The sequence below is a fragment of the Hyperolius riggenbachi genome, chromosome 6 (genome assembly GCF_040937935.1).
Source record: "Hyperolius riggenbachi isolate aHypRig1 chromosome 6, aHypRig1.pri, whole genome shotgun sequence".
Lineage (NCBI taxonomy): Eukaryota > Metazoa > Chordata > Amphibia > Anura > Hyperoliidae > Hyperolius > Hyperolius riggenbachi.
In genome coordinates, this window is record NC_090651.1 from 200,349,998 (window position 1) to 200,367,676 (window position 17,679).

Genomic DNA, 17,679 nt, shown 5'->3' on the forward strand with positions numbered 1-17,679 from the left:
AACTGGATGAAAAGTTCCAAAAATTGTGTAACCGTTATATTGATATCACAAACATAGATATTTGGAGGTGTCTTACCTCAACCAAGATGTCTAGACTTTTGTTCAAAAAGACAAATTTATTTACATGGTTAAAGAGAGTCTGAAGCGACTTTAAAAACAGCTTTTTAGCTTATATTCTACATGGGCATGTTTGCCCCAGCTAAAACGCAGCTATCCTGCGGCTGAACGAGGGGTCTTTACCCCCCAAATCCCCTCCATGGTGTCCAGGGATTGCTTCCTGTTGAGGCAGGGCTAATGGCTGCATCCCTGCCTCTCAGCGTGTCTCGTTTCTTGAGTTAAACGCTCAATTCCACAGGTCAATACTGTACCTAAAAGGATAGATGCACAATGCTCTATCACACATTAATGCTAAATCTCACACATCAATATGTCATAAAGAGGACAATAATAGAGTAGTAATAAATGTAAAAAATATACAAAAAATACTCAAAATGAATCTGAAAATAAAAATAAAATTAAGGATATGTAGTTAATAAACTTAATAACAATACTAGATTACTAGAATACTACTAAAAAATTCTGAAGGTAAATTAAAAGCCTATCACAACTGAGCAAAATAACAGTTCTGGTCCTTAAAGAAAAGGTCAGAGCAAATAAAAAAAATCTACTTACCTGGGAATTCCTCCAGCCCCTGGCAGCCGTCCTGTGCCCTTGCCGCAGCTCCGCCTCCAGCTGGTGGCCCGGGGTCCCCTCCGTTGCAGATGCCAACCTGGCCAGGCTGGCATCTACTGCGCCTGCGCGAGAACCGCTTGCAGTCACACTGACATGGTCTGGAGTGTAGTGTGCAGGCGCAGTAGTTTTGGGCCTGCGCAGAACACACCAGACCATGTCAGCACGACTGCGCTGTCGCGCTGGCACAGTAGATGCCTGTCGGCATCTGCAAAAGAGGGGACCCTGGGCCACTGGGTGGATGCGGAGCTGCACAGAACGGCTGCCTGGGGCTGGAGGAAGCCCGGGTAAGTAGATTTTTTTTTTTTTTTAATTGGCTTGCATCTGTCCTTTTTAAGGGGTCAGAGCTGTGAGGATATATTGAGGTGCTGATGATGTTGGGATAATACAGGAGTATATTTCTATCATTTTTCTAATCTGCTGTGTATTATGTCAAAGGTGTAGATATGCCAGGCTAGATTCATGGACTGTTCATGTGAGTGTGTGTGTGGGTCAATAGACCTACAATTGCATTGAATTCCTCTGGAAGCAGGGGGCTTGGACATTAGCATACAGTTCCTCTGGACAGCCAGAAAATGGGTAATTAGGAAACACTTAATCAGACAGTTGCTTTGAAGCCTATACAGGTGGTCAGACCCTGTTGTCTGAATACTGACTCAGGGCCCTTTTCCACTACAGCGTTTGCGATTGCTTAATCGCAAAACCGTAAACCGCTAGTGATTTGTCAAATCGCTACAGTTCGCTTTTAACATAGGAATCGCGGTAGGTCATTTCCACTACCGCGATTCGTTTTTGACCGGATTGCGATCGCGCGGCGGAGCGATTATTGCCGCGATTTTGCTATGCAGTGCATAGCATAGCAAAATCGCGGCCGCGAACGTCGGGGAATCGCCGGTAATTGCGATTCAGCAATCGCTAGCGTTCAGCGTGAACGCTAGCGATTGCTAGTGGAAAAGGGCCCTCAGAGGTGTATTGTGCTTGGTAGCAATTGTCACCTGGACTGGCTGCAGTATGGGTTGAAGCAGCTCACACCAGCCTGAGCCAGGTCTTTACATATGACATCCTGCTGGAATATGAAAGCCTTGCTCAAGTTGTCACCTGGGGATGGGAAATCTCTGTAAAGATCAAAAGCGTACAGGAAAACGCCTTGAAATTCGCATGTCACAGCTAGCCCAGATGTGACAAGTGGCTCGGCAGACCGTGATGTCACAAACAGGGAAATTGCGTTAGTCTTGGGGCAAGAAACTGCCTCTGGCCAGGAAATGGCTGATTATGCCAAGAGCAGTCAAGTCCCCACCTTTGATCTGCTGTGAAATACACTTTTAAAACTAGTTCCTACCCTTCCCAGTGAAGTTGCAGCCTCCAGGCGTATATCCCAGTATAAGAAGCAGGGCCAGATGCCTAAAAAAATGTAGCTCTCTGGAGATAGCAAGGACGCTAAGGGCTGCCCGACTACTGGTCGAAGCGGTGTTCTCCCGCCAATGACGTTCAAACAAAGCTGATAACGTTTATTTTTCCCCGTTTATTTCGGTAAGCAAATAGCTTTGTGTGCATCTTTGTAAACTCTTAATCTTGTAACTTTTTACTTTGTAACCTTTTTACTTTGTTTTTTGTACATCTTTTGTATATATTTTTTTCTGCATTGTTCCATTTTTTTCTTTGGAATATTAAATCATTATTTAATAAGATTGACTTCTGCTGTACTAAACTAACACTCATAGCCTAGAAGAGACTGAAGTGTAACCGTGTATAAGTTCATGCCTGATTGTATGATTGAACGACACTACCATATGAGATTGTAATTGCATTGTGTGTATGGGGCACTTCTGCACTCGACAGCCGAGTGGGAAGTCTAACAGTTTCGTTCGGAACGACTGTTAGTGGTTTTGCTTCACTACATTGTAAGATTGCAACTGTGTGTGTGTGCTTGGCGTTCTCGTATTTCGGCCTAAAGCGCAAAGCTGACCCAAATACGAAAACGCAGATTGCGTGTTGAGCACTCGACAGCTGAGTGGACGTGTCTAGCAACGGCTAGTGGTGGCAGTGGGAAGTGTTTGAGGGGTCCCAGCCTTGTTTGTAGCTTGAATAAGGCTGCTCCCCGCTTGATCTGGTCAAACCCGCAGTCGGGAACCGTATACGCAGGCGTGCCGCGGGCCGGTTCCTTGACAAGAGCCATCTGATTTGAAAGTAGTTAAAGAGAACCTGAGATTAAGTAATATCCCTGTGAGGTGCGATGAGTCCCTTGCCGTCCTCTTTGGTCACTCCCTTCTGTTGCTATCTGGCCCGGTAAATAGGCCGTCCACGTTCTTCAGCGCAAGCATGGTTCGCCCCTGCACGCGCCTCCCGTCGCGCTCCCTCGGCACGTAACGTTCTGCATCTGCGCAGTACTACTGGGAAGACTGGCGGGATTACCAAGCCTGATAACAGCAGAACAAAGCAGCAGAAGAGGACAGGGGGGGAACTCACAGAGCTCATGGGGATGGAAGGAGCCCCAGGTAAGTAGGCTATTACTTGACACTAATGTAATAACACGTTTTGCGGAGCACAATTTGTTTCCTCAGATCACGACTGCTCCATATTACTCTCACTTTCAGTCATTTTAAAGTTATTCAACTAATAAAAGATGGTTGGGTTTAACAGCCTGTGAAACTGACGATTGATAATAAGGTTAAAAGGTGTTATCATAATCCGGCTGTTACAAATGAAGAGATATCATGAGCTCACAAGGTTTGACATATTCCTCCTTCCTCCATCCAGGTAACAATGTCCTGATTGTGGCACATGCATCTTCCCTTGAGGCCTGCACCCGTCAGCTTCAGGGGCTCACCCCACAGAACTCCAAGGACTTTGTGCAGGTCGTCAGAAAGGTGAGAGGGGACTTTGTACAAATATCTGAAGTTTAACTGTTGTCCCATGGTAACCAGTCAGGTTCCAGATGTCATGTTTTTAAATCGCCACTGGAATCAAAAATTTGATCACATGCTGTTAGCCACACCCTTGTTTGTAATAATTATCAGCACTCTGGGGGGTTAATTTTAATAAAACTCTGGGGGTTGATTTACGAAACAACAAACAGCTCTTCACATTTTTTTTAAAACGTACAATTCATGTAGAACCTCCTTGGTGATATATGGCTTTCCATCATCCAGTGAAATCACAAATGGTGAGGGTTCATCCGGCGTAGGAAATACTCCTGTTTATTGCATAAATTGCAGTAAACTGCTCTGCTCTCTGCTCCAGACATCACTTAAAGAGACACTGAAGCGAGACTAAATCTCGCTTCAGCTCTCATATATAGCAGAGGCACGTGTGCCCCTGCTAAAACGCCGCTATCCCGCGGCTGCACGAGGGTCCCTTCACCCCCAACCCACCCCCCGCAAAAGTTGGTCGGAAAGTTGGTCGTAGAATTTGTCTTCCTGGAGGCAGGGCTAATGGCTGCAGCCCTGCCTCCAGTCGCGTCTATCAGACTCGCATCGCCGCCTCTCCCCCGCCCCTCTCAGTGAAGGAGGACTGAGAGGGGCGGGGGAGAGGCGGAGATACGCGCTGACAGACGCGCGTGGGGCAGGGCTGCGGCGGTTAGCCCTGCCCCAATGCGGAAGCGCTCCCCCACATTACGGAGGGGATTTGGGGGGACAGGGACCCCCGTTAAGCCGCGGGATATCGGCGTTTTAGCAGGGGCACACGTGCCCCTGCTATATATGAGGTCTGAAGCGAGATTTATTCTCGCTTCAGACTCTCTTTAATGCTGGAACACGCACCTGATGCAGGGCCCTAGCCAGCTACTGCGATCTGTGGAGCAGAGAGGAGGAATCTATATGAAAAGAACCAGGAATACTGAAGCGAGTCAAAATCCAGGCTTTTATTTATATTAAGCACTATAGCTAGTGCTAAAACGCTGCATCCCCGTGGCAAAACAAGGGGTTTATACCCCTCAAATCACAGGACAAAAATCCACGACTTTCTTGGTCGTAGATCTTGCTGCCCAGGGAGGCAGAGCTTTGAGCTGCAGCTCTGCCTCCATTCGCGTCAATCCGCCCGGATCTCCACCTCTCCCCCGCCCCTCTCAGTAAAGGAAGATTGAGATTGGGCGGGGAGAGGCGGCGATCAACGGGGATTGATGCGACAAGAGGCAGAGCTACAACCATAAGCTCTGCCTCAATCAGGAAGAACTCCCACATTTAGCATAGGGGATTTGGGGGGTATAAACCCCTCATTTTGCCGTGGGGATGCAGCATTTTAGCACTAGCTATAGTGCTTAACATCTTAACATAAATAAAAGTTAAAAGCCTGGATTTTGACTCGCTTCAGAGTCTCTTTAAAGGACAACTGAAGCGAGAGGTATCTGGAGGCTGCCATTTTTATTTCCTTTTAAGCAATACCAGTTGCTTTGCTATCCTGTTGATCTTCTGCCACTAATACTTTTAGCAATAGACCTTGAGCAAGCATGAAGCAGATCAGGTGTTTCTGACATTATTGTCAGATCTGATAAGATTAGCTGCATGCTTGTTTCTGGTGTTATTCAGACACTACTGTAGCCAAATGGATCAGCAGGGCTTCTTCCATATTCTTCTCTCTTCAGTTGTCCTTTAAGTGAGATGTACCAGTGGCATGTGTTATACTTGCACCCCTGTGATTATGCCTTGAGACTTGTGTCAGAAACATCTGATCTGCATGCTTGTTCGGGGTCCATGGCTAAAAGTATTAGAGGCAGTGGATCAGCAGGACAGCCGGGCAAATTACATTGTTTAAAAAGAAATAAACATGTCAGCCTTCATATGTCTCTCACCACAGGTCTGGAGCCTGGCTAGGCTACTCCAGGACTTTTATGTGCTTCTTCTTGAGTCACTTCTTTGTTGATTTGACCATGTGTTTTGGGTCATTGTCTTGCTAGAATACCCATCCACAACCCATTTTAAATGCCCTTGCTGAGGGAAGGTGTTGCTCTCCCAAGTATTGACTTTACATGATCTTGCCCACTGTCCCTCTGATGCAGTGTAGGTGTCTTGTCTCTTTAGAAAGGCATCCTCAAAGCAAGTGTCCACCTCTATATTTGATAGCAGGGATGGTGTTCTTGTGGTCATAGGTCGCATCCCTCCTACTCCAAACAACTTAAGTTGATGCAAAAGAGCTCCATTTTGGTCTCCTTTGACCACAAAACTTTCACTCCGTTCTCCTTTGTATTATTCAGATGTACATTGGCAAACTGCAGACAGGCCTTTACATGTACTGTCTTGAGCAGAAGGACCTTGTGGGCGCTGCAAGATTTGAGTCCTTTATGGTGTAAATACACATCTATGCAGAAGCTGCCGAAATGCATCTGTTTACAAAGCAAACTAAATATGACAGTGCAGTTTGTAGGAGGGAAAAAAAAAAGAGTAAGGGAGGACATGCCATCAGGATTGGCTTCAAGTCAGGGGCAGTAAAGATGGAGTGTGCCTGGAACAGTTTTCTCTTTATTTACTATATAAAATTCACTGAAATCATAATGTGGACAGTGCAATACATATGGAATGTAAATAGAACAAGTATTTATCTACTTATATATGTGTTTTGTTCCTGGGATAGTATGGCTGTCCCTGTTGCTTTAAACATGTTAAAACTCTCCTTTCCTATATGTACAGTACATGTCCTATTGTCCCTTGTAAAGGCCTAAGAATAAAAAGCTATATTTAACACAACACTGGTAGAGCAAGAGGATACCTCACAGATCTAGGGTTCAAAACTATGTAAATCAAAAAAAGAACCCATCTGCTTTCAAATAATAAGGCTGAACAAATTATTGCAGCATAGAAAAAACCTTTATTAGTGTAAACACACTGACATTAAGAACAATTAAAATTAATATAAAATTCCCTGATCATGTTGTAATCATAGACCCCTGCTATCAAAAGGTGTTGTATGAAGTGTGGAGTCAAACAGCAGCAGCAGGGGGGGAACCTTCACTTTGAATAAACTTACACACTTTTGTTGTCCAGTATTATCAGTATATCCATTCACCATATATTTTTTGACACTTTATTTGGATAATTTATCACCATAGTTTTTTTTTGTAGTTCTTCTTGATGTAATATATTTTTGTGCATGTTTTTTTTCACATAGTTTTGTTTCTGGACAACCTTCCCAAGCCCCCCCCCAACACCCCCCTCCCCCCCAGTTTCCCCCCGCCCCCCTCTGTTGGGGCTCCGTTTGACTCCACACTTCATACAACACCTTTTGATAGCAGGGGTCTATGATTACAATCATGATCAGGGAATTTTATATTAATTTTAATTGTTCTTAATGTCAGTGTGTTTACACTGCAATAATTTGTTCAGCCTTATTATTCGAAAGCAGATGAGTTCTTTTTTTTATTTATAAAGCTATACTTATCTATATTTACATGCTTTTATAGTGCCTCGGATATATTTATAGGTTAAGTAGTAGATCACCTCTAAGTTGTCTATTTTCCTAGCTAAATAAACCCAGTTTGCCTAACTTTTCTTGGTGCATTTAAGTAATTTAGTTGCCCATTTTCCTTACGGCCCATTCTCACTTGGAATCGCAAAACACTAGCGATTAGCGCTAGCGTATTGCGCTAGTGATTTTACCGTGATTAACATACTGTACAGATGCGCTTTGAGTCCTATGGGAGAAAAGCGCTTTACAAATGTTATTGTATTGTATTGTATTGTATTGTACATGCTCGTGATTAGCACTTTTTAGCATTCTAATTGCTGGATTAGCGGTAATCGCCTGCTAATCGCCTCAGTGAGAATGGGCCCTAAGACAGCACATTGTGCCCAACAGAAAGCCTGTTGAGCAGATTGCAGAATAATGGTCACTCTGAGTGATAGAGCTCTGCAGCTGGTTTGCAGGGATAGTAATGTGATTTTATCGTGCAATGCAACCGGAAAACAGTATTTAAGGGTACTCACTATTAAGCCATCTAGGCAGGAAAAGTGTACACAATGTTCCAATCCCTTCAGCGACAGCGTCTCAGATTATAGCATGTAATCTAGTTCAATAGAGGTGCCTCTTAAGGTGACCACTAACAATACAATTTTCTGAATGAACGACTCTTCGTATGAATGATTGGAAATTATCGTTTGGGACCACTAATGATCATTTCCGATCGTTCATAAACAATCATTCAGAAAATGATACTGTCAGTGGCCACCTTTTAGCGGAAGAAATAAAAATTTCATGAGTTTACAGTGTATTAAAAAAAGAATGAGCATGTCTCCTAACATAATAAACTTCTGTACATAACTATAGTCACAGGAAAAAATAGTTTATTATAATTAGTAACCCTTACCCTTGCACCCCCCCCCCCCAAAATCCATAACCTTAAAGTGAACCTTCGGACTAAAAATCTACTGAGCAGAACTGAAGAGGCTTGGTGTTTCTTTAACAGATTCACAGCATCAGAACTTTGTTTTTCTTACCAAAGCATCATTTTTAGCTGTATCTTTAGCTAAGCTCCACCCATCAAAGAAAACTGCCCGGGCTTTTTTTCCTTGATGCTTTGCAAAGCATGATGGGGTTTCCTATGTTGTTGTTCACGTTGCCTAGCAACTGGGAGGGGTGATCAGCACACAGGACAGTTGAAACTGTGTCTCATGCTCCCTGTCACCTCCTTTCAACCAAAAAGATGGCTGCCCTCATGAAATCAAACATTTGCCTGTTATTTTAAAACAGTGGGTAAGAGATTATATTACCTATCTATTTTAATTAACATAACTAATGTAACTTAATGACAGTATGTTTGTTTAGACTGAAGTTCCTCAGCTCAGAGTGGTAATCCCGACCTGTGCACAGGGTAGCCGCCGGAGGCTGTATGCAGAGCAATGCGCACAGCGGGTGTTTCGACATACCTCCCAGGGGATCCCGATGTCAGTTGCCATTCTTCTATTCCTCCGAAGCTCTCCTCCGAAGCTCTGCTTTTCCCTGGTGAGATCGCTGGCTGTCGTCATGGCGACAGCCGGCAATCTCATTTTAGGGTTGCAGCACCACCTGGAGGATGGGGGAAAAACTGCAGCACTGGAGCCAGGGAGGTGAGTGATTGCTGGAACTTCTGCAGATCTCCCTGGCAGCGTGATTATTTTTCCAGGTGTTAGGGTCTGAAAGGGTGCAAAAAATTGCACCGCTTTTAGACCCTAAAATCCAGAAAGAATCATAATGCCAAGGGGGTTAAGGAGGGGTGTTAGGGTTAAGGTTAGGAGTTAAGCAGGTGCTGGCACTGCTGCGCATGTCCTACAGAGAGTGACCATGGCTGGTAGTGCTATGCACATGATGTCACAATTACATCATGCGCATGCCCAGAGTGCTGCCAGTTGCGATCACGCACTGTAGAATGTACACAGCCAGGCCACCGCCTGCGCACCGATGACCGAATCTGGCAATCCAGAAGAGCTATGAAAGGAGAGGGACAGAGGAGAATGGGGGAAGCGGTGGACATTAGGACAGCTCCCCGTATATGTCTGCTCCCCCCATTTCTTCTAATATTTTCAGCTCTGGTATCCTTTAAAGGGGTTCTCTTGGGGGGCTTTTGAAATAAAAACGGAAACTTACCTGGAGCTTCTACCGGCCCCCTAAAGCTGTAATAGCCCACGCCGTCCTCCTACGATCCTCGGTTCTCCACCACCGGTCCCGGTAATATATTCGTTCTAACAAGGCGATTAATGCTCGCTCCCGCGTATGTCATAGAGAGCTTACTGCGCAGGCGCAGTACAAAGTTTTGATGTACTGGGCCTGCGCAGTAAGATCCTGATGATGCGGGCGCGCAGCGGGTCTCAGATTCCGATCAGACCGGGATCGGCGGCGGAGAACAGCGGATCGTTGGAGGACAGCGCGGGGCCTTACAGCTTCACAGAGTCTGTAGAAGCCCCAGGTAAGTGTCTGTTTTATTTAAAAAAACAAAAAAAACAAAGAACTCCTTTTAAGGTTAGGTGTTAAGGAGGCGAAGGGGGGAGGTTAAGGATTACTAATTTTACTTAACTTATTTTTTTCAAATTTAACCACTTGAGCACCGCAGTGTTAAACCCCCCCTAAAGACCAGGGCATTTTTTAGTTAAATAGGCCACTGCAGGGCCGTAAAACTCAGCACACATGAGATTCCCCCCCCCCCTTTTCTCCCCACCAACAGAGCTCTCTGTTGGTGGGGTCTGAATGCTCCCCCAATGTTTGTTTGTTTTTATAAATATTTATATTATTTTTAAATAAAATGTTTGCTTTTTAAATTATTTTTATCGCCCTCTCTCCCTCCCTCCCCTGGCCAGCCTATCAGCGCGATTGATTGTGATAGGCTTCAGCCTATCACAGCGGATCGCTTCCCTGTGTCCCAGGGGGACAGCCGCGTCACACGACTGTCTCCAGTACAGTGCTGCTACAGATCGCAGCGCTGTACTACCCTAACAGACGACAGTTTCGCCGTCTAACTGAGCCTGCGTGTGATCTCCTGCTAGCCCCATAGACAGCCGTTCACGCCAATTGGCGTGGAGCGGTCCTGGGGCTGCCACACTGCTCACGCCAATTGGCGTGGAGCAGTCGGCAAGTAGTTAAATGATGATGATGTTTCCTGTATCTTTAGTTATGTACTGTAATTTATTATGTAAAATGTGTTCATTCTTTATTTAATACACTGTAAATTTATATGAAATTTTATTTCTTCCACTAAGAGCACACACCTCTGAACATGATTACTGGCTGTAATCTGAGATGCTGAAGGGATTCAAACATTGTATACACTTTTCAGGAGTGTGTAACTGCCTGGATGGCTTAATACCTAAGTACCTATTTTCATTTTGGGACATTCTCACACATGAGGGACAAACTCAAAAGTATTTCTAATTTCCTGTCCTGACAGGATATATGTAAATCTCTGAGACAGGCACCAGAAAGTTTTTCCATAGGACACGGAAGCGGTAAAGCCATGGGGAGGTTTTTATTGCTGTCCTGATTTCCTGTCCATGCGACCACAAGAGGTCATATTAAAAGCATGAAAATACCAGGAACAGGAATCCATGGATAACATCCAACATGGATAACATCCATCCACAGTTGAGCCTTGATAGGTCATCTATTTCATGTGCAGTACATCAAGTGACGACTATCATTCTCTGTCACTCCTTTTGTTACAGATTCCCTATTTGGGTTTTTGCTGTTGTGAAGAACTGGGAGACACCAGCCTGTGGCAGCTGACGGACCCCCCAATCCTCCCACTCACTCATGGACCCACTGGTGGCTTCAATTGGAGAGAGACTTTGCTCCAGGAGTGACTGCAGTGTACGCATTGCACTGTTTATCCAATGGGAATTGTAAAACATTTTGCCTGTGGATGCCTGCAGCGGCACAGTGTCTTGTTGCTGCCCCACTATACCAATGTCATGTAATCTCTGTGTGTGTGTGTGGGTGTATATTCATACACACATACACTTGGGGTTTCTATCAGATCTTTTTGTTGAAGATCTATATTTACAAGTCAGTATGGTAAACCAATAACTTCTGAGTGTAACAGTGCAGGAATCCACTAAAGGCAAGTGCAACCTAGACGTCATCAGGTCATTGTGTATATAGCTCAGGTCTTGTATACAGGGGCTTCCCATCTTGAAGCTGTTGTAAAGCTTTTGTCTTCCTAGATAATTTATTACTTGCCTGATCCAGGACTGCCCTCTTGCTTCATGTTTCACTGGTATCCACGGCAGTATTTCAAATGCGGTGCCCTTCCTGTTCAATATATTGAGCAGGAAGTATTTATCACAGGTCTGATTGGATCTGTATATGCTAGTGTATGTCCAGCTTGTTTGTCTCTCAGATCTGGGTCTGAAGTAGTGATGGTCAATGTGATGCAAATAATGCAGTCTGATGCAATTTTTTTTTTTTGCTAATTTTATGTAAACATATGCAGCCTGAAATCTATGCTGTGTCTTTTGATTTGTCCATTTTCAAGCTGCACAGATTTACAAAAAATTCTCATAAAATTTGCATCAACCCAACATCAACAGAATACTTTTCATATCATTGATTATCCCTAATCTAAAGTAAAGCTTTATTATACACATCCAAACTTAATTTGCCAATTTTACCACTTCAATGAATTTTTAGAACTTACTCACATTATCTGTTCAATGTATTCAAAATGTGTTGGCCCTCATACTAGGTAAGTGGTAAAATTGGCCAATTAATATTAGGTGTGTATACTCATCTTAACCCCAAGTGGAATTTAGGATTTCCCTCATCTTGCACAGGTGACTTTTGTTTGCTTAAGGTATCCACAAATTGTAAATTTTACCAAATCTATATAGTAGAAGGATAAACTGAGTGAATATACTTTGCAAGGTGGTAAGATTGTACAATCAAGATTACAGTATATCATTATGGAATCTTAAAGTGTACCAGAGATGACACGTGACATAAGATAGACGTGTATATACAGTGGCAAGCATACAGACACCATGTTGTGCTCCTTTTCTTTTTTCCCTGTCTGTCTAATTGGCTATGGAACTGACAGTTTTTCTCCAGTCACGACTCACTCGGCTCACTGATGATAAATTACAATTATAAAACACTTTCCTAAGCAGATACCTGGAATTTTTACTGTGAGAGGAAAAGATAAAAAACCAATAATTCGTGTATTTTCACAATGGACACTGCAATTGAGCAGAGACTATAAAACATTAAATTTGCTTTGTAAATGTTTATACATAAAATAAAACCTTGAGATATCTAAAAGAATCATTTGTAGGCGTAGAAGGACAGATCCAATTGTTTCTCATTCGTTTATTTTCATCTCTGGTTCACTTTAAGTAATTATCACAGCTGTCACATCAGGGACTTGGCAAACTATAATTTGTGGCATGGAGCTAAATGTAGCCATTAACAATACAACCCCATGGACAATCAGTCATTTCAGATCCCAATAAACAATCTGGCCAGATTGAAGAGATCAATTCGAAAAACGTTTCAATTCCATTGATTTGATCAAATTGGTTAGCAGGTATTTGGCCATTAATGTGCACAACCAATAATTTCCGTTGGACAGGATTGTAATGGCCACCATATAAAAACATTAGTCTAAACAGCTGTCGATTTCATCTCAGCTGGTGTTCAGCAAGGATGCTAGTTGTATAATCTGTGGGCATCTTAAGAAAAATGCATTCTTGGTTGTACAATCTTGGCACTTCTATATAATATGAGGAATTACCTAAAGTATCCATTCAAAGTATATACACTCAGTTTACCCTTCTACTACATATATTTGCTAAGATTGTACAATTGCCTTATTAGTGGGCACCTTTATACACACAATCCTACTGGAGAGAATCTACACATTGGTGCATGAAAGATAACTAGATATGGTCAATCTGATGCAAATTCTGGCTTGCATGCAAATTTAAAGAAAAATGTATAGTCTTGGAATTGAGCCAGGCAGGGGCATTTTTAGGCATAGGCATTACAGGCCACTGCCTGGAGTGCCATTGGTCCTGAGGGTTCCATGCCCCTGATTAAGCCCCACCCCCAGACCTAAGCTTCTCCCCAGATGAAGCCATGCCCCTGACGGGTGTTTGTTCCTCCTTCTGTCCCATTGTACCTCTTTGTGCCACCTGTGTCCCCCTGTGTGCCCTCCCTGTACCTCCTTCTTTGTGCCACCTGTGTCCCCCTGTGTGCCCTCCCTGTACCTCCTTCTGTCTCCCTTTGTGCCTCTTTCTGCCTCCTTGTTCCCCCTTCAGTCCTCCTGTGCATCCAGAGATGGATTAAAGTGAAATGGTGCCTTAGGCAAGCAACAACTTTGGGCCCATGCTTGATGGTCACCTTGCTTTTTTGCCAAAATGTGTGGGGGGTTAGCATAAGCCGAGCCCCTAGACTCTCTCCAGGCCCTAGGCACCTGCCTAAATTACCTTGTGGGTGATACGGCTCTGTGTGTATCTCTTTGTGACTCCCTCTGTCCCACTGTGCCTCCTTCTGTCCCCCTTTTATGCTTTCCTCTGTCTCCTTGTCCCACTACCTGCTCCTGTCCCCTCCTGCACCCCCCCCCCCCTTCCAGTCCAGTGTAAAGGCAGAGCAGGGCACAGCAGAAGCACGGAACTTCTTTCCTGGAGTGACAAAAAGGCTAGAAACACCCCTGGAGCCAGGTTATATCAACAGGAAGTTTATTTAATTGGATTAATACTAAGCTGCTTACACATTTTCTTGCAAGCCGGAATTATTTGCATTTCACTGACCGTCTGTGGTGATTACACCTGTAGAAAGCCCTAAATTTGCCATTGCTTACCTTTTTACCAGTCTGACTACAGAACACAGAATTCTGTTTCGTAGTTTAAGGTTTTACCTGCGCTGCCCGCTAATAATGTTCTTGCCACAAGTGTACCTCATTAGATGTGTGAGGCTTCCCAGTCTGTTGAGACATAGTGATTAGCCACGAAGGCCTGGGACCCATTAACAGCACTTTTCTAAGCGCTTGTGATTTGAAAAGCTTTTGCTAATGTAATGCTATGGGGTATTTTTAAAAAATCACGTCCCTCAAGTGGGATCAGATCACACCCATAGCATTGCATTAGCAAGAGCTTTTCAAATCGCAAGCGCTTAGGGTCCTTTCACACAAGCAATTGAACTGCTTGCTCAATGAGCAGTTACCAGGCAGCAGCAAGCTGTTGCCAGGCAGCAGCAAGAGTTTGTGAGGCTTTTCACTGCCTATCAACTGCTCAAGTGAAAGGGCCCTTACAAAAGGCTTAGAAAAGCGCTGCTAGTGGGTTACAGGCCTAAAGCTCATTTTTGCAGCTGTTTTGTTATGCGGTACAGTGATGTGTTTTTTTTTTCTGGCAGCTATTGATTAATGTTAGGCATACTTATTTAAATTATATTCACCAGTGCTATTCTTCGTGAGATTGATTTATTTCAGTCTGCCCAATGAGGACATTGGCTTCAGTTCACAAAGCATTATGGCATGCTGTAAAGCAGAAAAACAGACATTTTGTGAAATTTCAATTCACTAAGACTGTTAGGGCATGATCCCAATAACGCAGTTGTGCGCAGTTGTGTCTGCTTTTCAGCAACACATCAATGTTACAGATGCTGAAAAGTGGACAGAAGCAAGCGGACACAATTGCGTTAGTGGGCTCAGGCCCTTACTGCCTGTAAAACTAAAATTACAGACTAGTGGGGTAAATGCCTCATAAATGTCAATTCACAAAGAATAGCGCAAGCGGTGAAACACGCGAGATGTTCGATATTTTACCTCCAACCTGGAGTTGTTGGTTTCTAACTAACAGCCATTCAGAAGGTTATAGACCGGAGGAAACAAGAGCAGAGAAAAGGCGAAAAATAATCAAACTATTCAGGAAAATAAGAAAGTTTATAATAAAAACATTTCCCAATATTATATAGTTATAATTAAAAATGATTAACAATATACTAATGGCTTTGAGCTAATACAATTTTTGTTAATTTTCTGCACTTTGGACTCAGTATAATAACAAATCTATGTATATCTGTGTGTTTTTCATCCATTTTCCCTGCTTCAAAGATCCACTTCAAATATCCATCAAATACTGAGAGATATACCACATGATAGCTTAAAGAGAACCCCAGGCAGCATACTGAAATCCTAATAGGACCCAGAGGCATGTCATGTGCACAATGACATGCCTCTGGGTCATTGTATCGCCGCTACCAGCCCCCTTTTGCGCTCTGCTGTCCCCCCTTAAAAGATCGCCAGGCTAGCGACAATCTGCTTGTTGCTAGCCTTCTTTGTTTATGTGAGGCTTGACAATCAGCCTCGTAGCATCTCTCCCTTGATAGCACGCTCCCCCTGCCGCTCTCCGCCTCTGTTAGCGTTCTCCAATAGGAAGCCAAGCCGCGAGCCAGGAGTACTTCCTAGGTTGCGGCCTGGCTTCCTATTGGAGGAAGCTAACAGACGCAGAGAGGGGCGGAGGGAGCGTGTTATCGAGGGGGAAATGCTACAAGGCTGATTGACAAGCCTTACATAAACAAAGCAGGCTATCAACAAGCAGATTGTCGCTAGCCTGGCAATCTTTTAAGGGGGGACTGCAGAGAGCAGGGGGGGGGGGGGGGGGCTGGCAGCGGCGATACAATGACCCAGAGGCATGTCATTGTGCTCATGACATGCCTCTTGGTCCTGTTAGGATTTCAGTATGCTGCCTCAGGTTCTCTTTAACCACTTCAGGATTCTGCGTACGCTTAAGTACGCCCCTGAATCCTGAAGTGGATTGCATGGAAACGGCCGCTCCTATGAGCAGCCGTTCCATGTCAGTTCACGGAGGGTGTCTCCGTGAACACCCTGCGAGCCGCCGATCGCGGCTCGCAGGGTAAATGTAAACACACGGGGAAGATCTTCCCCGGTGTTTACATGTATACGGCGCTGCTGCACAGCAGCGCCGTAGAGGAGATCGGCGATCCCCAGCCTCTGATTGGCTGGGGATCGCCGGCATCTGATAGGCTAAAGCCTATCCCATCAGGCGCAGGACAGAAATCCGTCATGCGCCGCTCACAGGGGGAGTGAGAGGGAGGGAAGGGGAAGGAGGCCAGGAAGCGCTGCGGAGGGGGGCTTTGAAGAGCCCCCCCCCCCCACAAGCGCAAGCAGCCGGCGGCGAACAGACCCCCCCCCCAGCAGGACATCCCCCTAGTGGGGAAAAAAGGGGGGGGGGGGGAAGTCTGATCGCCCTGGCTGCTAGCTGATCGGTGCTACGGGCTGGAGAGCCCACGCAGCACCGATCAGCAAAATACCCCCCTGGCACAGAAGTGGTTAAAATACAGAATGAAATACCACAAGGTGAAAATCTTTGTGAATTGTCATGCAGTTTTTCAGTAAATTACCAAACTATTAGGCTGTAGACTCTCTATGAGCGCTTTCTGAGTGTTTTTCTGGCCATCAAAGCTTTGAGCGCTTGATTAAAATTTCTGTAAAATTGGTACGATCGCAGCAATTTTACCACAATTTTAATGCAAGTCAATGGGAGCGGTTTTTAAAAAACACTCAGAAAGCTCTGATGGTCAGAAAAGCACTCAGAAAGCGCTCATAGAGTGTCTACAGCCTTAACGTATGTGTGAACATCTTAGTGAATACGCAAAAAAAAAAAATTAACACATGAGATAAATTACCAAACGTTAAATTTTTACTGAACAGGTCTTAGTGAATTGTAGCCAGTTTCCATCAGTATAACATGTTAATTGCATGTTAGCATCCTCCATAATTGGACCGGTTTCCAAATCACTGTATAGTCTTCCATGTTGCAGAAGGGTGGGAGGAGATACTCTTTCTGAGGAAAAAACTTCATAACTGATGAGGAACTTCCAATACTTGAACATTTAAAAAAAAAAAGGGGAATGGATTCTTCTGTCACGTTAACACACTTTAAACTCTGCAATATACACATCATGCCAGACCCCTTTTTTTAATCATACAATCTAGGTCTCATCATAGATACAGCAGCACTAACTATGGTGAGCAATCCTCGCACTGTATTATGTAAAGACTGTGGTCTTTGTGTGACCTTTAGGCTAGAGTCACGCTTGCCAAAAATCGCAAGCGGTTTCTGTAGCGTGGAAACGCACATAATGCTTCCCAGTGCACAATCGCAGTACACTGGGAGCAATGTGCGGTTTTCCGTAGAGGGGGGAGGGAGCAGACACTTTCTCACAATCTCACAATGCATGCAATTCCCCTTTTGCTGACAGTCGGCTCTTCTCAGCTTGCTGCCGGCCAAGAAGGCTGATTCAGCCATGGGAAAACGCTGCCATTTTCCTGCAGCCTCAAGTGTGTTCCTGCCCTTATTAGTGATCTGTTACCACTTCACTGAATAGCCACCCACCAAGCTGCAGGATCGGCTGATTTGATATTAGCCTGAAATAATAGGGTATGTGAATCCCATGCCATCTTTTCTGATGACAGTGAGGCAGGAATCATACTTAGGGGAATTGCATTGTGCAAGTGCGGTTCCCATATGTGGGAAAAAG

General features: G+C 44.4%; 1 protein-coding gene across 2 annotated transcripts in view; it reads left to right on the top strand.

Moving 5' to 3' along the window:
* Positions 1-15,115, top strand: part of UBASH3B (ubiquitin associated and SH3 domain containing B) — a 263,575-nt gene extending 248,460 nt beyond the window's left edge. For both annotated transcript variants that reach the window (XM_068240295.1, XM_068240296.1), the window contains exons 13-14: positions 3,487-3,596; positions 10,848-15,115. In XM_068240295.1, the coding sequence (XP_068096396.1) occupies positions 3,487-3,596; positions 10,848-10,985 (248 nt within the window). In that variant the 3' untranslated portion in view covers positions 10,986-15,115. The remainder of the gene's footprint in view (positions 1-3,486; positions 3,597-10,847) is intronic.
* Positions 15,116-17,679: the final 2,564 nt, after the last annotated feature.